The 23,245-nt window shown below is 44.6% G+C and overlaps 1 protein-coding gene across 2 annotated transcripts in view; it reads left to right on the top strand.

Annotated features, from left to right (window-relative positions):
• LOC140391496 (ferroportin-like) overlaps positions 1-23,245 on the top strand; it is a 126,265-nt gene that overhangs the window by 24,313 nt on the left and 78,707 nt on the right. The window contains exon 2 of one of the 2 annotated variants that reach the window (XM_072476028.1): positions 17,032-17,114. In XM_072476028.1, the coding sequence (XP_072332129.1) occupies positions 17,111-17,114 (4 nt within the window). In that variant the 5' untranslated portion in view covers positions 17,032-17,110. Of the gene's footprint in view, positions 1-17,031; positions 17,115-17,142; positions 21,895-23,245 lie in introns of those variants that run through there. The other variant, XM_072476045.1, reaches the window with a different exon arrangement.

Here is a 23,245-nt window from a genome sequence, read left to right on the forward strand (position 1 = left end):
TGTGAAAGAGCCAGACACAGAATGGGTGAGGATGGAGGAGACATCCTGTACAGGAACGACACTCTGGGCCCTCACCACGGTCGCGCTCCTATTCCTGCCAGCCAAACACTCAACAGCATTTGGCTTGACCAAAATGTCGAGCATGGTCCCCATGTGCGGCAACCACAAGTTCGCGCAAGCCATGCTAGATGCCATCATTAGGAAATGGAGACAAGATGGGCGGACACTGACCATTAGGGATTTCTGCACAGAAGATCGGCTGGCGACCTAAGAGGAACTGACAGAGAGACTGCAGCTACCCAACGGGAATGAACTCCGGCACCTACAGGTTAAGAACGTTCTCCGCAAGGAGATAACAACACACCCGCGGAACCCGAGACGCACAATGCTAGAGAAACTACTGGACACAAGTAACCTGGGAGGGGGGAACTGCGGGGAACTGTACTGACGACTATTAGAAATGGCACACTCCCCACTGGATGAAACATGGGAAAAATGGGAGGAAGAACTAGAGATGGGTTGAACTCTGGAGTGAAGCACTGAATGGGACCAACTCCATCTCCACTTGCACAAGGCCTCATGCAGCTGAAAGTGGTTCAGAGAGCGCACCTGACAAGAACCCAAATGAGCAGATTCTTCCCGGAGGTGGAGGACAAATGCGAACGGTGCCAGGAAAACCCGGCCAACCACACCCACATGTTATGGACATGCCCCAGACTTGTCGGGTTCTGGACAGCTTTCTTTGGGGCAATGTCCAAGATTGTGGGGGTGAGGATAGAGCCGTGTCCAAGAGTGGCAATCTTTGGGGTATCGGATCAGTCAGAACTATTCATGGGAAAAGATACGACACCCTTGCATTTGCGTCCCTAATTACCCGGCCGAGAATCCTGCTCGGCTGGCAATCAGCAGCACCACCCACAGCTGCGACGGCTGGCAGATATGTCGGAATTTCTCCACCTGGAGAAAATCAAATTCGCCATCCAAGCGACAGAAGGGGGCTTCCACACAACGTGGGGGCCATTCACCAACTTGTTCCTGGACCTGTTCAAAGCCAACAGCCAATAGAGCGAGGGGGCATATGGGAGCTCACAAGACAGCAGGGAACAGACAGGGAGGGGAGGGAGAGAGGAGGGAGAGGGGGGAGGCCGGGGAGAGAGGAGGGGGAGGCTGGAGAATGGCCAGAACGGATAATAGGGGGCCTAGAGCAAGGCCACAAAGAATAGAACCCCCAAAGAAATGTGAAAAACAGGATGAGGGTGTGGTCAATCGACAAAGTGAGTGAGGGGAAAGAGCTGCACATATGTAAATAGATGACAATCACCTACTGTAAGAAAGATATGCAATCTAATAAAGAATCGTAAAACAACAAAAAGGGCCCCCCGCCGATCAAGGAGGGGTGGGGGGTCGACCAATACCAATGGAAAATTCTTGTATATTGTACCCGATCCACATACCCTTGTCTGTTGTACAGTGCAAAAATGAAAAACTGTAATAAAAAACACTATGTGCCACTGAAAAATCATGCTGAATATAGCCATGTGACCAAAGCCATTACATCAAAGTAACTGAATAAACTGCATTTTTTAATGTTAGATTGGATTCTTAGTAGTTTTGGGATTGCATTCTGCAATTCACTTTCTTTTTCTGTGAAACCTGAAACTCAGCACCCCCGTGACAAGGAGGAAGTACTGTAGTTTCGATGGGATGGCTGTGGGACATGAACTTGTCGTGACTTAAGCTACAAAATATTGTGTTGTAGGGAAATAATGAAACTAGGTAAAGCTGCACATTTTGAGGCAGTAGAGTTAAAAGTTTTTGAAGGATGAACTTAGCTGCAATGGTGAAAAAGCATTGAGTTATTTTGATTTTAGACATTGTTTTGGAGCATTTGCCAATTTTCAGATGCTGAGAGACCTGCTGAGCATTTTCTGTGAACACGTATTAGAGGAAGTTATCTCCTTAACCTTCATTATTAAAGTGTAAAATTTAATAATTTTAAAATATTTAGTTTGCCTACATAACTACTGTCCAAACGTATTTAATTGTGAGAAGCACTGTAAGACATTTTGAAGTAATAAAATGCAATATTGATGGAAGGAATTATTTCTCCATTCAATGACCAATTAACTAGGCAATTACAAGTGAGGCATACTCTGGTTGTGTTGGCTTTTGTATAACTGTGGCGGCTCCAAATTCACTGAATTTAAATTCTTGAGATGTGGTACTATTGCTGTACACTGATTTTGTGTTCTGGTAAACTAAGATAATTGAAAGCCAATATTTATTCTCATTTCTGTACAACATGCCCCATAATCGGCTGAGCTTTTTTGCCAATCCATGCTTTGTTCTGAAATGCCCCAGAATGCATTGAATGCACCTGACACAATAAAGTCATCAACATGTTGATTCCGTTAACCACAAACAATGTAAAGGTTCAAATTATGAGTTTGATTGTGCCCCACAATGAACTAATTTTCAGACCAACATGAATAGTGACCAGAAATCCTGACTGATCAAGCAAAAGACGAGCAATACAAGTCAACAATCTAGTCATGCTTTCAAATTAGTGGATAGAGTTCATGCTACTGCAAGAACTTACGCTAGTTGTTGTCAATGCAGGGCGATTAACAATGTTTTGGGCATATCCAAAATTTGGAAGGTTATGAAATTAAAATGTATTTTCTTATATTTCCTTTTCTTTTCATGAACTTAATGATTTACATAGAATTTACAGTGCAGAAGGAGGCCATTCGGCCCATCGAGTCTGCACCGGCCCTTGGAAAGAGCACCCTCTCTAAGCCCCACCCAACTTTTTTTGAACACTAAGGGCAATTTAGAATGGCCAATCCACCTAACCTGCACATCTTTGGATTGAGGGGGGAAACCGGAGCACCCGGAGGAAACCCATACACATACTGGGGAACGTGCAGACTCTGCACAGACAGTGACCCAAGCCGGAATCGAACCTGGGACCCTGGAGCTGTGAAGCAACTGTGCTAACCACTGTGCTACCGTGCTACCCTGTTGAGCTGCTCGCAGAAAAATACTTTTCACTGCACCCTTGGTACACATGACAATAAACAAAAATCCAAATCCAATCCAAAATGGATATGGGTGCAACAGTATCGCTGATACCTAACACAGTTTATCATCAAAAGCTGAAGCCTTTAAAACTGTCAAATGCGATCCTAAGGATGTACACTGAAGAGGTCGTACCATTAAAGGAATGCATTATAATGAAAGTAGCAGCAAATGGGCAGATGGCGAAGATGCCTCTTCACGTCTGTGGAAACGTTCCTGCTCAATTTGGTACAGCATAGTTGGCTAATATTAAACTTAACTGGGAAACAGTCAATCAAATAGTGGATTCAAAGTGCAACTTGCAACAACTTTTGAAGAAGTATGAGAAGGTGTTCGAAGATTCACTAGACTTTATGACTGGAGTTGAGCTACACCTAAAAATCAAGGTAGATAGCACACCCAATTGTCTCAAAGCTAGAACCATACCGTACACTATCAGCCTAAAGTTAAAGAAGAACTAAAAAGGTTAGTAAGGACAAGAGTCATTGAACCTGTTGGTGTCACCTGTGATTAGGTGACACCAATCATTCCTGTCTTAAAGCAGGATGGCTCAGTCTGAATTTGTGGAGATTTTGAAACTACCATGAATCCAGTTTTGTGCGTAGATAATTATCCATGGATGCTTTTTGAGGACCCATTTGCTGGACTTTATGGAGGACAGAAATTCAGTAAAATTGATCTTTCACGGGCATACCCTGTGGATGAATATGGCCCCAAATCACAGCCACTACTTACCATCGTGACGCACAAAGATCTGTTTCGGTACAGAACATTTTCTTTTGGAATAACATCTGCTCTTTTAAAAGATCCATGGATCAAATTCTAAGTGGGTTGACTGGGGTGCCATATTATTTAGATGACATACTCATCACCGGCCCAAGTGAACAGGAACACTTGGCGATTTGGAAGCTACCCTGAAGCGGTTACAGAGACATAAACTGAGAGTTAAGAAGGAAAAGTGTGACCTTTTCCAAGTCATTCATAAATTACCTTGGTCATATCATCCACAAAGACGGTTTACACAAAGAACCGAAGAAAATGTCCGCAATCTTTGAAGCACAACAGCCTCAAAATGTGACATAATTAAGATCGTTTTTAGGATTGATCAATTATAGTAAATTTGTGCCAAGTTTAGCAAAACGATTGAAGTCTTTACATACTTTGCTATGTGTCAAACAGGCATGGCACTGGTCAGAAGAATGTGAAAATGCATACATTTAAGTGAAAGAAACTTTACTGAAGTCAGAGGTGTTGGTCCATTACAATCCAAAATTGAAGTTGCAATTAGCTTGTGATGCTTCACCCTATGGGGTTGGTGAATTCATCTCGCACATTATGCTTTCAGGAGAGGTAGGGCCAATAGCATTTGCGTTGTGCACTCTTTCTAGCGCAGAAATGAAATTACGCTCAGCTAGAAAAAGAAGCTTTGAGCATCATTTTCGGTGTAAGAAAGTTTCAACATTATCTTTATTGGTGTCATTTTACCCTTTTGATGGATCCTCGACCCTCGACTACAATCTTTGGACCGTATAAAGGTACTCTTTGGCAGCTAGTAGATTGCAAAGATGGCCATTGATATTGTCAGCACACACTTATGATATTCAGTATCCCAAGTCCAAGCAGCATGCAAATACTGATGCTTTATCACAATTACCACGACAAGTCGAGCATGACACAGAAGAAAATGTTATCAATATATTTTATTTCTCGCTTATGGATAGTGTACCTGTGACTTCAACTCAAGTTTAAAGATATACAATAACCGATCCAGTGATGGGGAAGGTGATGGATTTGGTCTAATAAGGAACGCTGTCAGACGTTCATAGGAAAATCCAGACCTCAAGCCCTACATCACACGAAGACTTGAGTTGACGACAGAATGGAGTTCTATTATGGGGAATCCATGTGCTTATGTAGTAGAACAAAGAACAAAGAAATGTACAGCACAGGAACAGGCCCTTCGGCCCTCCAAGCCCGTGCCGACCATGCTGCCCGACTAAACTACAATCTTCTACACTTCCTGTGTCCGTATCCCTCTATTCCCATTCTATTCATGTATTTGTCAAGATGCCCCTTAAATGTCACTATCGTCCCTGCTTCCACCACCTCCTCCGGTAGCGAGTTCCAGGCACCCACTACCCTCTGCGTAAAAAACTTGCCTCGTACATCTACTCCAAACCTTGCCCCTCTCACCTTAAACCTATGCCCCCTAGTAATTGACCTCTCTACCCCGGGGAATAGCCTCTGACTATCCACTCTGTCTATGCCCCTCATAATTTTGTAGACCTCTATCAGGTCTCCCCTCAACCTCCTTCGTTCCAGTGAGAACAAACCGAGTTTATTCAACCGCTCCTCATAGCTAGTGCCCTCCATACCAGGCAACATTCTGGTAAATCTCTTCTGCACCCTCTCTAAAGCCTCCACATCCTTCTGGTAGTGTGGCGACCAGAATTGAACACTATACTCCAAGTGTGGCCTAACTAAGGTCACAACATGACTTGCCAATTCTTATACTCAATGCCCCGGCCAATGAAGGCAAGCATGCCGTATGCCTTCTTGACTACCTTCTCCACCTGTGTTGCCCCTTTCAGTGACCTGTGGACCTGTACTCCTAGATCTCTTTGACTTTCAATACTCTTGAGGATTCTACCATTCACTGTATATTCCCTACCTGCATTAGACCTTCCAAAATGCATTACCTCACATTTGTCCGAATTAAACTCCATCTGCCATCTCTCCGCCCAAGTCTCCAAACAATCTAAATCCTGCTGTATCCTCTGACAGTCCTCATCGCTATCCACAATTCCACCAACCTTTGTGTCGTCTGCAAACTTACTAATCAGACCAGTTACATTTTCCTCCAAATCATTTATATATACTACAAACAGCAAAGGTCCCAGCACTGATCCTTGTGGAACACCACTGGTCACAGCCCTCCAATTAGAAAAGCATCCTTCCATTGCTACTCTCTGCCTTCTATGACCTAGCCAGTTCTGTATCCACCTTGCCAGCTCACCCCTGATCCCATGTGACTTCACCTTTTGTACTAGTCTACCACGAGGGACCTTGTCAAAGGCCTTACTGAAGTCCATAGACAACATCCACTGCCCTACCTGCATCAATCATCTTAGTGACCTCCTCGAAAAACTCTATCAAGTTAGTGAGACACGACCTCCCCTTCACAAAACCATGCTGCCTCTCACTAATACGTCCATTTGCTTCCAAATGGGAGTAGATCCTGTCTCGAAGAATTCTCTCCAGTAATTTCCCTACCACTGAAGTAAGGCTCACCGGCCTGTAGTTCCCTGGATTATCCTTGCTACCCTTCTTAAACAGAGGAACGACATTGGCTATTCTCCAGTCCACCGGGACATCACCTGAAGACAGTGAGGATTCAAAGATTTCTGTCAAGGCCTCCGCAATTTCCTCTCCAGCCTCCTTCAGTATTCTGGGGTAGAGCCCATCAGGCCCTGGGGACTTATCTACCTTAATATTTTTTAAGACACCCAACACCTCATCTTTTTGGATCTCAATGTGACCCAGGCTATCTACACACCTTTCTCCAGACTCAACATCTACCAATTCCTTCTCTTTGGTGAATACTGATGCAAAGTATTCATTTAGTACCTCGCCCATTTCCTCTGGCTCCACACATAGGTTCCCTTGCCTATCCTTCAGTGGGCCAACCCTTTCCCTGGCTACCCTCTTGCTTTTTATGTACGTGTAAAAAGCCTTGGGATTTTCCTTAACCCGATTTGCCAATGACTTTTCGTGACCCCTCCTAGCCCTCCTGACTCCTTGCTTAAGTTTCTTCCTACTTTCCTTATATTCCACACAGGTTTTGTCTGTTCCCAGCCTTTTAGCCCTGACAAATGCCTCCTTTTTCTTTTTGACGAGGCCTACAATATCTCTCGTTATCCAAGGTTCCCGAAAATTGCCGTATTTATCCTTCTTCCTCACAGGAACATGCCGGTCCTGAATTCCTTTCAACTGACACTTGAAAGCCTCCCACATGTCAGATGTTGATTTGCCCTCAAACATCCGCCCCCAATCTATGTTCTTCAGTTCCCGCCTAATATTGTTATAATTAGCCTTCCCCCAATTTAGCACATTCATCCTAGGACCACTCTTATCCTTGTCCACCAGCACTTTAAAACTTACTGAATTGTGGTTACTGTTCCCGAAACGCTCCCCTACTGAAACATCTACCACCTAGCCGGGCTCATTCCCCAATACCAGGTCCAGTACCGCCCCTTCCCTAGTTGGACTGTCCACATATTGTTTTAAGAAGCCCTCCTGGATGCTCCTTACAAACTCCGCCCCGTCTAAGCCCCTGGCATTAAGTGAGTCTCAGTCAATATTGGGGAAGTTGAAGTCTCCCATCACCACAACCCTGTTGTTTTTACTCTTTTCCAAAATCTGTCTACCTATCTGCTCCTCTATCTCCCGCTGGCTGTTGGGAGGCCTTTAGTAAACCCCCAACATTGTGACTGCACCCTTCTTATTCCTGATCTCTACCCATATAGCCTCACTGCCCTCTGAGGTGTCCTCCCGCAGTACAGCTGTGATATTCTCCCTAACCAGTAGCGCAACTCCGCCACCCCTTTTACATCCCCATCTATCCCGCCTGAAACATCTAAATCCTGGAACGTTTAGCTGCCAATCCTGCCCTTCCCTCAACCAGGTCTCTGTAATGGCAACAACATCATAGTTCCAAGTACTAATCCAAGCTCTAAGTTCATCTGCCTTACCCGTAATACTTCTTGCATTAAAACATATGCACTTCAGGCCACCAGACCCGCTGTTGTCAGCAACTTCTCCCTGTCTGCTCTGCCTCAGAGCCCCACTGTCCCTATTCCCTAGTTCTCCCTCAATGCTCTCACCTTCTGACCTATTGCTCCCGTGCCCACCCCCCTGCCATACTAGTTTAAACCCTGTGACACTAGCAAACCTCGCGGCCAGGATATTTATGCCTCTCCAGTTTAGATGCAACCCGTCCTTCTTATATAGGTCATCTGCCTTACCCGTAATACTTCTTGCATTAAAACATATGCACCTCAGGCCACCAGACCCGCTGTTGTCAGCAACTTCTCCCTGTCTGCTCTGCCTCAGAGCCCCACTGTCCCTATTCCCTAGTTCTCCATCAATGCTCTCACCTTCTGACCTATTGCTCCCGTGCCCACCCCCCTGCCATACTAGTTTAAACCCTGTGACACTAGCAAACCTCGCGGCCAGGATATTTATGCCTCTCCAGTTTAGATGCAACCCGTCCTTATATAGGTCACACCTGCCCCGGAAGAGCTCCCAGTGGTCCAGATAACGGAAACCCTCCCTCCTACACCAGCTGTTTAGCCACGTGTTTAGCTGCTCTATCTTCCTATTTCTAGCCTCACTGGCACGTGGCACAGGGAGTAATCCTGAGATTACAACCCTAGAGGTCCTGTCTTTTAACTTTCTGCCTAGCTCCCTGAACTCCTGCTGCAGGACCTCATGCCCCTTCCTGCCTATGTCGTTAGTACCAATATGTACAACGATCTCTGCCTGTTTGTCCTCCCCCTTCAGGATGCCCTCTACCCGTTCGGAGACATCCTGGACCCTGGCACCAGGGAGGCAACATACCAACCTGGAGTCTCTTTCACGTCCACAGAAGCGCCTATCTGTGCCCCTGACTATCGAGTCCCCTATTACTATTGCTCTTCTGCGCTTTGACCCTCCCTTCTGAACATCAGAGCCAGCCGTGGTGCCACTGCTCTGGCTGCTGCTGTTTTCCCCTGATAGGCTATCCCCCCGACAGTATCCAAAGGGGTATACCTGTTCGAGAGGGGGACAACCACAGGGGATTCCTGCACTGACTGCCTGCCCTTTCTGGTGGTCACCCATTTCTCTGCCTGCACCTTGGGTGTGACCACATTTATATAACTGCGATCTATGACGCTTTCCGCCAACTGCATGCTCCTAAGTGCATCCAATTGCTGCTCCAACCGAACCATGCGGTCTGTGAGGAGCTCCAGTTGGGTGCACTTTCTGCAGATGAAGCCATCCGGGACGCTGGAAGCCTTCCGGACCTGCCACATCTCACAGTCAGAGTTCTTGACCAACTCCATGAGGGACATTTGGGTGTGATGAGGATGAAGGAATTAGCACGCAGTTGTTTTTGGTGGCTAGGATGAGATGTCAAAATTGAATAGAAAGTTGGGCAATGCCAATCTTGTGCAAAACTAAGGAACACTCCACCATTAAATTTGTGGGAATAGTCGACTCAGCCATGGCAGAGAATACACATTAATTATGCTGGTCTACTGAGGGTCACATGTTCTTAGTGATTGTGGATGCGCATTCAAATTTGTGATAATGAAGTCAACGACGACTGAACAGACCATAGAAAAACTAGATGAAATATTCACAAGATTTGGAACACCGGAGCAGATTGTCAGTGATAATGGTATGCCATTTACTTTGAAGGAGTTTGAGACTATTTTTAAAAAAAATTCTGATTAAGGGGCAATTTAGCATCACCTACCCGGCACATCTTTTGGGTTGTGGGGATGAGACCCACTCAGACACGGAGAGAATGCGCAAACTCCACACAGACAGTGACCTAGAGCCGGGATCGAACCCGGATCCTTGGCGCCGTGAGGGTGCTTAGCTTTTTCATCCTCAGGAGCATCTTGTTTTGTGTCATTTAGAGGATAAGACAATCAATTTATGTAGCTATGATAGCAGTTCTTCTGTAACTTAAGGTCATTTTTGCTCGTGTGTTTGTGATCCAAAGCTATTATATGGGCAAGCTGTATAATTGTCCCTGCAAAACTGCAACTGCACTGGCCCTCCCCTATCTCCATTCCCAAAAGATTTGACCTTGGGTAAACATCTCCTGTGAGAGAGGAGGAGGATTATTGCAGTCAAATCTGGCTGGGGTCTTTTGTTACAACAGTTTGGCGCATCACCGGTGTGGTGAGCTATGACATACTTTGAGCGAAGGCACAATTATAGGTAGTTGGTGACACTCGATAGGACAGTGGTCAGAACTTTAAAGTACAGACTTGAAAATGACAAAGGTCATGAATGAGGTCACCTGTATCATGACTCTTAAGGAAGGATTGGTTGAATAACTTACCTTGGCTTTTCTGATGAAGTCATTAAACTGGCTAAAATTACTCTATTGCAAAATAATCCCAGGAATTAGATAGTTGGCTCTAGCCACCTGTAATGACCTCCAATTGGCATTATTGGTTGGCCAATTGGAGTACGAGCTCCCTCAATGATAGCTCATTGAGGGGGCCCATATACGCACCTGTGTAGGCTTTGTGAGGCAGTCTTAAGTTGACTGGAATGCCAGCAGCACTGGTGTGGTGACGGAACCCCTGCCGCCTGTGGATTATTACACCACCCCTCCACAAAATCTATTCCTCATTTTGAAATATGTAGCCGTTCTGTTCAATCTTCCAGCAATCTTTCTCAGTTAGGTTGTCTGCTCCCTTCAAAGTTGCCATTTCTTCTTTAACCAGAAGTAAATGTTTATTTTTTTTGCTGCACCAAATCTCCACCTCTTCTCGCATCATTTCCTATAATCTGCCACCTTGTCTGCCACTCAGTTATTTTGGAGCTGAACGTCTGCCTCTGCAGGAGTTTCCAGCCACACCTCAGGCCACCTGAGGTTGCAGCCTGGATGTCGAAGTAGAAAATGGAAATAGGAGGATAAAGCAGATGAATGTGCCGTGGATGACCTACACCCAGATGGATTGTAGCAATTCAGGAAGGCATTTCACTACCACCGTCTCAAAATTAATTAGAAATGGGCAATAAATGCTGGCCTTGCCAGTGATACCCATATCCTATGAACAAATAAGATTTTAAAAAGGGCTGATTAGGGACCAAAAAGGGGACTTACACATGGTGACAGAGGGAATAGCGTAGATATTAAGTGAATACTTTCCATATTTCTTTACCAAGGAATAAGAGGTAATTCAGATACAAGAAGAGTTTAAAATTGATAGAGTTTAAAATTGATACGGAGGGCGATTGGATAGGATGGCTGTACTTAAAGTGGATATGGCACCTGGAATGGATCAGGTGCATTCAAGGATAGAGAGAAGTGAGAGTGGAAATTGTGCAGCCTGGATGGCCGCATGGGTCTCGTTGTCTCGGGTCTCTGCACCGGTCGCTGGCCTCCGTACTGGCGTCATTAGCCAGGTCCACAGCAGGTACCCCTTATCCCCCAAGAGAGAACTGGCCATCCTGTGGCGGTCCTCGAAGAGGTCAGGGATGTCTGACTGTCCCAGGATGTAGCTGTCATGGACACTCCCTGGGAAGCGTGCACAGACGTGCATGATGGTCATGTGGTCGTCGCACACAAGCTGGACGTTCAAGGAGTGAAACCTATGTCCATAAATTTTCAGTTTTCCTTCGACTCAAAGATGGTGCCAGAGGATTGGAGAATTACAAGAGTTACACCCATGTTCAAAACGAGTATAAAAATAAGGCCAGCAACTACAGGCCAGTTTGTTTAACTGTGGTTAATCTTTGGTAATAAAATTAATAGTCACATGGACAAACGTGGGTTAATTAAAGAAAGCAGCATTCTTAACTGAATTGCTGGGGTATTATGAGGAGGTAAAAGAGAGGATTGATGAGGCTAAAGCTGTTGATGTGTTGTACATGGATTTCTAAAAAACATTTGACACAGTGTCACACAACAGACACCTGAGAAAAATTATGGCTGATGAAATAAAAGGGATAGTAATAGCAGGGATATGGAATTGCCTGAGTGATGTGAAACGGAGCAGTAGTTAATAGATGTTTTTTGGACTGGAGGACGGTTTGCACTGGAGTTCTACAGGTGTCATGGTTGGCACTCTTGTCCTTCCTGATATATATTAATGACCTAGTTCTTGATGTCCAGGGCACAATTTCAGAGTTTGTGGAAGCATTGTGAATGTGAGGAGGATAGTGTAGAACTTCAAAAGGACATAGACAAGTTGGTGGAACGTACAGACAGGTGGCAAATGAAGTTTACTGCGGACAAGTGTGAAGCCATTCATTTTGGTGGGAAGAGTATGAAATAAAGGGTACAACTTAAATTAGGTGCAGGAGCAGTGGGACGCATGTGCATAAGCCATAGAAGGTGGCAGGACATGTTGACAGCTCAGTTAATAAAGCATTAGTATTTTAAAAAAAAAATGTTTATTGGGATTTTCAATTTTCTTTACAAAAATATCACATCAAACAACCAAAAGCAGAAAGGTAGTTATAGGCATCAGTGTACAGCAGGTACAGCACAAAACAATAATCATTATAGGGGGCAGCACGTTGGTGCAGTGGTTCCAGGTTCGATCCCGGCTCTGGGTCACTGTCTGTGTGAGGTTTGCACATTCTCCCCATGTTTGTGTGGGTTTCACCCCCACAACCCAAAGATGTTCAGTGTAGGTGGATTGGCCACGCTAAATTGCCACTTAATTGGAAAAAATGAATTGGGTACTCTAAATTTATATTTAAAAAAAAATAATCATCATATAATTAGGAACAAATAAGAGCGGATGAGTCAGGAACAAAATCCCCAACATGGTCATTCCATGGATAAATGACCTGTCTGTACCCAAACAGGATACAGGCAACATTATAGACCTACATCTCACCCATAGCTATATAATAAAATGATAGGAGTCAGCCTTGGGTATCCCATAGAAAAAGTAAAAAAAGAGTGAGAACAAGATCCAAGCGCAAGAGTTTGAACTTCCATGAACTCATCTCGTAGCCCCAGATCAAAGGACAAAACAGATCACTAGACCATCAGCACCAGTACTGCCCTCAAGAACCAAAAGGAGTATAAACCTGGTGCCAATCTTAAATCGGGGGGAAACCCATTCCAGGACAGGAAGGCCGTCAGACCGACCCCCGGACTGGGGAGCACCCTGGGAGGGAGGGCAGACCTGCAACCGTCCCCGCCCCCACCGCCCTATAACTCGGACCATTAAAAAAAAGATTAGGCCACCCAAAAGCCAACGTAGATCTGTACCCGAGTGTCCATGACACCAAGACTCACTATTAACACCACCACAGCCAGTCCTCACAGGCACTAATACTAAGAGAGATGTAGAAGCCTAGCCTCCAAAACCTCTCAAAGGGAGAAGAGGAGTGAAGAAGAACAAGAACTTTCAGGAGGGGTTGCTGGATTAGAGGCGTTAATTCTAGGATATTATGACTAGACGAGAACTGGCCAACCAAGTGCCAAGTGTGTCCCTTCCAACTCTGAAGACAAACAGAATAAGGATAATTACTGGACACAACCGTGGAACCCTTCCCCTATCTTCACGTCTCCAGATTCCTCCACGACACCCCCAAGAGAGGTACCCACGTCCAAGGAGCATCAGGATACTGACTGTGATGCTGAGCCTGGCCTAGTCCAGCATCGCCACAAAGAAAAGGGAAAAAAGATCGGAGAAATTTGGTCCCATACAGGACATATAATAATCTTTATTAGTTTCACAAGTAGGCTTACAATAAAACTGCAATGATGTTACTGTGCAAATCCCCTATTTGCCACACTCCGGCGCCTGTTCGAGTACACTGAGGGAGAACTTATGTCCAATTCACCTAACAAGCATGTCTTTTGGGACTTGTGGGTGGAAACCGGAGCACCTGGAGGAAACCCACGCAGACATGGGGAGAACGTGAAGACTCCGCACAGACAGTGACACAAGCCAGGAATCAAACCCGGGTCCCTGGCGCTGTGAAGCAACGGTGCTAACCACTGAGTTACTGTGCCACCCTTGACACCTCTCCTCTTCCCAGAACCATCCAATACACATATCACCAACAGGACCAGTCCCCACGCCCCAACAGGACAAGAGAAGAGAAAAAAGAACACCTCTTGGGAGGGACCACCCCACTTGAAACACCACCTACCACCAAATAAAGGATATTCAGACCAGCTTCACTCATAAGAGCTCTGATAGCGTTAGAGCAAGCAAAGAGGGAGAACTACATCAGGAGAAACGACCGACCTCCCCCTAAAGGGGAGTCCAACAAATTCCTGTCCTCAACAGGATAATATACAGCCCACCTGGGCCTGAAAAAAGGCACAGACAAAACATATTTAACTCTGACTATTGGGGATCTTCCTCAAACGTAGCGAGGACAAATCACACCCCCCACTCTTCCGGCCCTGTTCATCCTCCCCCCAAGAGTATATTAGGATAAAGAAACTGCACAAATCCCGAAATCAATATTCAACTTAACATGATAAAACCTTATTAAATCAGGATAACTAAGTGCAGGACATCACACCCAAAATATTTACTTCCCTGCAAACAAATAACTTGACGATATTAACAGACAACAAAGTAAGTCCAGGACAACAACTGAGGAACAAGGCAGTCATCAGGATAAAGACTACTCCATTGGCGCATGAAGAAGTAGACATCCAGGATAATTCAGGATCTGAAATGGAAAGCACTCTTCAGGATCTTCCAAGGATTTAGTTGATTGGAACATGAACCTCATTTCTTCCAATGTGCAGACTTGACTGAGCCCAGGCGTTCAACTACCTAAGCTCCATCAGGTGAGGTTAAATCCTGGCTGGCTCAGGTGACCCCAACTGCTTTCGACTGACAACAGGAACACGCCCACATACAACCAGAGGCTGGAAGGCCATTCCAACTCCAGGCCATCCCAACTCCAGGCATCAGCGATTGAGTTAGACGTGCTTCATCGAATTTGAGCTGTCTGGCATACCAGGTCAAGATTCCCGAAACATGGCAGCCAATTCTCAAACTCAACTGGGAACTTCCTCACTCGAAACATCAGGCACCACTGGCTCCGCTTTGTCCTCACCCAAATTCCTCAGGATGGACGAGAGACCATGCAACAGGAACCCCACCATGCGAGATGGGGTTCCACCAGAGACAGCGCTCCCTGCTACAAGAACCTCCTCATGTGCCGCCACCACCTCCATAATGGCGCCTCGCAACTCTTGAAATTTGGCTGTAACGTCCTGCACTGCAAAGTCAAGTCTATAAGACGGATCACCTTCATCGCTAGCAGCCATCATCTGTAGATGTGTACTGTATCCTAACCGCTCAAAGGCAGATGTGCCACCAAAGTCAAGGCCCCACCCCAACTCCTTTCAGCTGTCATGCATCAACAAGGATTAAAACATATTCTCTCAACTCAAAGGTTCTGAAACATTGACCAAAAATCTTGGAACATAGTAAAGGCCATGTAAACTGAACAAATACATAAAAGAGATGTGCACAAGGATAAAAACAAAGATTGAAAGATGAGCAGAATCATAGAATCTCTACAGTGCAGAAGGAGGCCATTCTGCTCATCGAGTCTGCACCAACTCTCTGAAAGACACCCACCCTATCCCCATAACCCTACTTAACCTGCGCATCCCTGGGCACTAAGGGGCAAATTTAGCATGGCCAATCCACCTAACCTGCACATCTTTGGACAGTGGGAGGAAACCGGAGTATTCGGAGGAAACCCACGCAGACACAGAGGGAAAGTACAAACCTGTACACAGACAGTCACCCAAGGCCATAACTGAACCCAGGTCCATGGTGCGGTGAGGCAGCAGTGCTAACCAGCAGAACCGGAGCTCACAAAAATACAAAGCTGCTCCTGTGCTCACATCATGTGATCCCCATATAGTAATTTATTAATGGGGCATAAAGCACAAGAGCCTGGACGTTGTGTTCAATAGGACACCAGTTTGGCCTCAGCTGGAGTATTGCATCCTTTTCTGATGCCCCACTTGAGGAAGGATGTGAAGGCATTAGAGAGTGCAGAAAAGATTCACGAGAAGATAGATTGGAGAGGTTAGGACTGTTTTCCTTGGAGAAAAAATGCTGAAAGAAGATTTGATGGAGGTATTCAAAATCATGAGGGGTTTGCATATAGGTGAAAGGGAGAAACTTATCACTCGTGAAAGGATCTAGAATGAGAGGGCACAGATCTGAAGTAACTGGTAAAAGAAGCAAAAGCGACATGAGAACATTTCTTCAATGCACTGAGTTGTTGGGGTCTGGATTGCTCTGCCTGAGAGTATGGTGGAGACAGGTTCAGTTGAAGCATTCAAGAAAGAATGTGCAGGGTTACAGGAAAAGGCAGCAGAATGGCACTAAATGAATTGCTCATTTGAAGAGTTGATGCAAACACAATGGGCCGACTGGCCCATTCTGGGCTGTAACATTTCTGTGTTACAGGTGCCAGTGTCTTGTCTTGAATAAGTAGGCCATTAGGGGACATCGTAGGTTGGAAATGCCACATACCATGTGGGATTTGGAAATTTATAAAAATAATACTCCTGGTTTATGGCATGCCATCACATAAATGAAGGTGGCAATTATTTTCATTTTTTTTTTTTAGAAAATATTTTATTGAGGCATTTATAATTTTAACACTTTTCAACAATAACATCCAACAGAACCCACAATGAAAATAACTATCATCCCCACTTAAACACAACCCCCAACCAACATGGCTTATGATGACACACCAGCCCTTCCCAGCCCTCCTGCCATTGATTTTCCTACCCTTATTCGTCACTTAATTATTTTCATTTACTTTAGATTCAAAGCAAATACTGTTATTTTTTTAAAATCTCGAGATATGGGTGTTGCTGGCAATACCAGTTTCATTGTCCATCCCTAGAAGCTGAGTCACTTGCTAGTTGATTTCAGAGGACAGTTAAGAGTCAACCATGTTGGTGTGAAACTGAAGTCACATATATTACAAACCTGGTAAGAATGGCAATATTCCTTCCCGAAAGGGCATTAGCGAATCGAATAGGCTTGAATGACGATTCAATATCTAATTTTTACTGAAAACAGTTCTTTTATGTCCAATATTTTAAACTGAATTCATATTCTTAAATTGCCGTTATATAACTTGAAATGGTAATATGCATTTGTGTCCAGATGTTCACCCTGTATTTTGTTTTTACAGAAAGATCATAAGCTCAGAGAAGAATCCAGTACTCAGGAATCAGGTGCCACTTCCAAGAGCTATACTGAATCTAATACACATGGGTAAGATCTGAGTAGACCACCTGCTTGAACTTGGTTGTTACCTTTCCAGATGTACTAAATGTTATGGTCGGTTTGAGATTCCAACTGCATGCATCCACTGATGAAGTGAAGGGGCCACAGAATCCCTACAGTGCAGAAGGAGGCCATTTGGTCCACCGAGCCTGCACCGACCCTCTGAAAGAGTACCCTACCTATACCCACTGTCCGCCCTCGGCCTGTAACCCCACCTAACCTGTACATCTTTGTACACTAAGGGGCAATTTGTAGCATGGCTAATCCACCTAACCTGCACATCTTTGGACTTTGGGAGGAAATTGGAGCATCCAGAGGAAACCCACGTGGACACAGGGAGAACGTGTCAACTCCATAGTCACCTAAAGCCGGAATTGAACCCACGTTTCCTGCGCTGTGAGACAGCAATGCTAACCATTGTGCTGCCCAAATGAATAATACAATGCCTACTTATGTAAGATAAATCAAATTACTCTGGTTAGAGACATTCATTATCACTGACCAGTGATGTATGGCAAGAGGTACCTGCTTTACCGAATGCTTTTGAGAGGTACACAATATTAGTGGCATCTACAGAGGGACCTCAGCAATACATGAGCAACATCTCAAGAACAGGCTCAATTGGTGTTGAGATACACTTGTTGAGGTACAAAATGCAATAAAAGGCTGAATTTGATCATCATGTAAATATACTAGGAACCTTAACCATCAAGGAGGAATTCATAATTTGCCTTTCTCAATCTGTATCAATCAGAAACTGCATTGCATAGCAGCACTGGACTACAATGTGCTACTTAAGGAAATTAAGGCCTGGAAATAATTGTCCAATGTAGCAAGCAACATGCGCACTCATTCCACGTCAGAAATGAAAAAATGAAAATGAAATGAAAATGAAAAATGAAAATTGCTTATTGCCACAAGTAGGCTTCAAATGAAGTTACTGTGAAAAGCCCCTAGTCGCCACATTCCAGCGCCTGTTCGGGGAGGCTGTTACGGGAATAAGCTGCTTGTCGTATTAGATTAGGATACTTTTTTTCGAAGTTCATGGTGCACAGCTGAATTATTTAAAACACACATTAAAATATTTAACAAGAGTCATATCATAGAATAATAAACTGCAGAAGAGGCCCTTTGGCCCATCGAGTCTGCACCATTGCATGAAAAACACCTGACCTGCCTACCTAATCCCATTTGTTGGCACTTGGCCCATAACTTTGAATGTTACGATGCGCCAAGTGCTCATCCGGGTACTTTTTAAAGGATGTGAGACCACCTGCCTCAACCACCCTCCCAAACATTGCATTCCAGAATGTCACCACCCTCTGGGTAAAAAGGTTTTACCTCAAATCCCCCATAAACCTCCTGCCCCTACCTTGAACTTGTGTTCCCTCATAACTAACCTTTCCACTAAGGGGAACAGCTACTCCCTATCCACTCTGTCCATGCCCCTCATAATCTTGTACATCTCAACCAGGTCGTCCCTCAGTCTTCTCTACTTCATCAAAAACAACTCCAGTCTATCCATCTCTCTGGCAGCATCCTGGTTAATAGTCTCTGCAACCCCTCCAGTGCAGTCACATCCTTCCAAAATGTGATGACTGGAACTGCACACAGTACTCCAGCTGTGGCCTCACCAAAGTTCTATACAACTCCAATATGAACTCCCTGCTTTTGCAATCTATGCCTTGATTGAAAAAGGCAAGTGTCCCATATGCCTTTTTCACCACCCTATTAACCTGCCTTCTGTCTTCAGAGATCTATGGACAAATACACCAAGGCCCTTTTGTTCCTCGGAACTTCCCAGTGTCAGGTCGTTCATTGAATACTCCCATGTCACATTACTCCTTCCAAAGTGTCACCTCAGACTTTTTCAGGATTTAATTCCACTTTTTTGCCCAATTGACCATCCCATCTATATCTTCCTGTATCTTCCTGTAACCCAAGACGCTTAACCTCACAGTAAACACCCAACCAATCTTTGTGACATCTGCAAAATTATTGATCCTACCCCCCACAGTCATCTATTTTGTTTATATAAATGACAAACAATAGGAGACCCAGCAGATCCCTGTGGTTTGCCACTGGACACTGGCTTCCAGTCACTAAAGCAGCCGTCTATCACCCTCTGTCCCTCTACAACTAAGCCAATTTTGAATCCACCTTATCAAGTTACCCTGTATCCTGTGTGCATTTGCCTTTTTAAACGTCTCCTATGTGGGACCTTGTCAAAGGCATATGGTTGTTGTAAGATGCCCTTGTGAAATTCGTCTGCCCAGTAGCTAAATTGACATGTGATAAACTTGCTCAATAACTTCTGGCACTAACAGACACCAAGGACCTTTCAATTATGCAATTTAAAGGGTTCAGCCATAACTGAATGAAATGAAATGAAAATGAAATGAAATGAATGAAAATGAAAATCGCTTATTGTCACAAGTAGGCTTCAAATGAAGTTACTGTGACCAGGTTTGTTTCTAATTTGTCCTTTTAGGCTGCTGGTTAACTTTTGGTGTTTTTTGGTCGACTTTCTGATTTCTATAAACATAATTCTGACTTCTGCCAACAAGTGTTTGCTGATGTTGGGCTGCTGTTGTCTGCCATCACAACAGTTTCACTGCAGTCATTGGTCGTCTGATAAGTTTGCTTTGGGGTTAGATGAAGAGGGATTGCAGACAACAGGAAGAGGGAGGAGGCACAGGTGGATCTTCAAAGCGTACACCTTCTCCCTTAACTTTACTGAGGAACAATATCTGAGGCACTTACCAAGTTATGTTACAAGCTTCCAACCATGGCAATTGTAACTGATCATTAAATTTAAAACCAGAAGCTCCTTGCTGACTGCAGCAGCTAACACTCCCCAATTTGTTATTCACTATCTTGTCAGAGAGATCTCTGAAGCTCTCTACATCAGGTGGACCAACAGCATCTCTTTCCCAAAAGACAAGAAAAAAGGATGAGATAGCACTAGGCTTCACCCATATCAATGGTGTTTCCTGTCTGTAAGTCAGTATAGACTGCATCCGCATTGCCTTGCAGCCTCACCATCAACACCCTGGCACCTGCAGTTTATCTATGATCACAACAGCATGTCATGGAGGTTTGTGCCGGATTTTCTGACAGCAGTCCAAATCACACTCACCCTCTATAGACTGTCAGGTCACATGCTGGTTACCGGCCAACAACGGTGATCCCCATCAGACATGGCTCATAACTCCTGTCAAAAAGCTGGGGTCAGTTGTAGGCTTAGTATAAATGGGCAATTTTCAGGTTGGCAAGATGTAACAAGTGGAGTGTCATAGAGATTAGTGCTGGAACCTCAACTGATGACAGTCTGTATTAATGACTTGGAAGACGGGACCGAATGTATGTTTGCTAAATTTGCTGATGACACAAAGACAGGTAGGAAACAACGTTGTGAAGAGGATACAAGGAGTTTGCAAAGTGATATAAATAGGTTAAGTATAATGTGGGAAAATGTGAACTTGTCCACTTGCGCAAGAAAAATAAAAAGCAGCATATTATCTAGATTGCAGAACTCTGCAGCACAGAGGGATCTGGGCATCTTGGTACATGAATCACAGAAAGTTAATATTCAGGTACAGCAAGTGATTAGGAAGGCCAATTATATGTTGTGTTGTTTATTGCAAAGGGAGGAATATGAAAATAGGGATGCTTTGCTACAATTATATAGGTATTGAGAAACCACATCTAGCATACTGTGAACAGTTTTGGTCTCCTTATTTGAAAAAGGACATAATTGTACTTGATGCAGTTCAGGACTGATTCCTAGGGTGAGGGGGTTATCCTATGAGGAAAGGTTGGGTGTGTATCTGTTGGAGTTTAGAAAAAAAGAGAGGCAATCCTATTGAAAAATACAAGATCCTCAGAGGACTTGACAGGGTGGATGCTGAAAGATGTTTCCCCTTGTAGGAGAGACTAGAACTAGGGGACATGGTTTAAACATAAGGGAGGTCTCATTTAAGACAGAGATGAGGATAATTCCTTTCCCTCAGAGGGTCGTGGGTCTAGGGAATTCTTCCCCAGAGAGCAGTGAAGGCTGGGTCATTGAATATTTTTAATGCTTTGTTAGACTCTTGATTAACAATGGAGTCCAAGTGTATATATAGGGGGTTGACAGGAAAGTGGCGTTGAGGCCACAATGAGATCAACCATGGTCTTATTGAATGGTGGAGCAGGCTCAAGGAGCCAAATGGCCTGATCCTGTGCCTAATTGTTCTGTTCATATGTTTTTGTTCATATGAACTGCAGAAGTTTAAGATATAGCTCATCACCACCTTCTAAAGGCCAATTAGGGATGGGGGCAATAAATGATGGCCTGTCAATGGATGCCCACATGCCATGAATGAAGAAAAAAATTGTTTACATAATATTAATAGCTGTCTGTGCTCAGCTATTTATTAGATAATCTCACTGAACCATTCAAGAAGTCCCAAGTACTTCATTCTTAAAGAAATAGCGTGTATGGACTGTACTTTCATATTTATCACATAGATAAAGTTAATTTGTTACTATGGAATTCTGATGCCTCACAGTTGACATTGCTATTTTCATTGGACTTTTCCCTCTTTACGAGAACCACTGTTTTGAGCTTTGTCCTTCTGGAGGGAGCAGCTCAATTAAACTTTGTGAGAGCAGCACCAATGAGAACTCCAAATGGAATGTCATGGATTCCAAACATCATAAAACTATCTGAGAAGGAAAATACAGTACCATTTGGATTGTGGTGGATTGTGAATCTATCCAGTTGGTAAGATTTTCTTTTTAACTGTCATGATGAATTGGATCTCTATTGTGGTGTAATCTGAGTATGCAGATATGATTGTCACCATTTTGTACTTTGCAGTTGTACTGTAAAACTGTCCAGATTATTTGACTGATAAATAAAACTTATTTTGTGCCCATAGTCTGTGAAGTGTTCTGTGCGCTCTGAAATTATAGAAAACAACTGCAGTAATGCTGTCCTTCCTGGAATGTGTTGCATCAAGGAGATGCAATATATTCCAAGGGGTAACAAATTCAGTGTTACAAAATGGATTTCTGGACTGTGAGATAACATATGATTCAAAACCTTTTGTTTGAGCAATGGAAATTTTATATTTTTGATAAGATGAAGCTTCTCTGTAGTGTTTTGACTGTTCTTGCTTAGCTATCACGACATGTTAATGTCAAGTTATTGCTGATCTCTCTTATTAAAGTTAGATTTTTTTTTATAGTTACCATTCAAAACTTCATTCAGACCAGCATATTAGATGTCATTTTACAAACACTTTAATGTGAATTGATCAGATAGCAGAAGGATTTGCTAAATATCTAACTTGTTAAGGCACATGCCCTCTACTTCTTGTCTATGGCCAGTGACTCTGGGCGTGATTTTACCAAAATATTTGTAAGTGTGGTAGTGAGCGGGAAATGCCGCAAGCACCCAGACGTGAGGCTCCGCGAGGCCGTCACCGCTATGAAATGTTAATTGGTTCACTTAACGAGGCCACACAGAATTCACGGTGTAAATTGTGGTTCACCCCCTAATTCGCCCGGGACCGCACTCTCCAGGCCCCTGCTAGCGAGTGGCAGCAGCACAACCGCTCCGGCACAACCAACCCCACTGAGCTCACAGCCATGCCTCCACGGAGACCAGTCCCACGCTTTGGTGACTCCGACCTGGGATGACTACTGGGCGTGGTGGAGGCCAGTCGAGAGGCCCTTTCCCAGGAGGGTCAGCCACTGGGCAGACAGTGCCGCTTGGGACGAAGTGGCAGTGGCCATAAGCTCGGGGAGCATGACAAGGAGGACTGGCACCCAGTGCCGCAAGACAGTCAACGACCCCCACCAGGCCGCATGGCTGAGTTGGCACCGGATCGCCCCACTCCTCCTACCCAGGAAAGTGCATGGCACTGCCCTCACTCAGCTCCGTTCCATGCCCACCCATGGCCAGCAGTGCCAGTCACACCCCATGCTCCCACCACCCCCATACTACCCGCCCCCTCCCCCATAATCTGCATCCCCCCTTTCCTCCTCAACTCCCCCATACGGCCCATCTCCCCCGTCATACGGCCCATCACTCCCTCACCAAGACTCCCAGCGCACCCCTCATGATCAAA

This window comes from Scyliorhinus torazame, chromosome 2, assembly GCF_047496885.1.
Source record: "Scyliorhinus torazame isolate Kashiwa2021f chromosome 2, sScyTor2.1, whole genome shotgun sequence".
In the NCBI taxonomy this organism is placed as follows: Eukaryota; Metazoa; Chordata; class Chondrichthyes; order Carcharhiniformes; family Scyliorhinidae; genus Scyliorhinus; species Scyliorhinus torazame.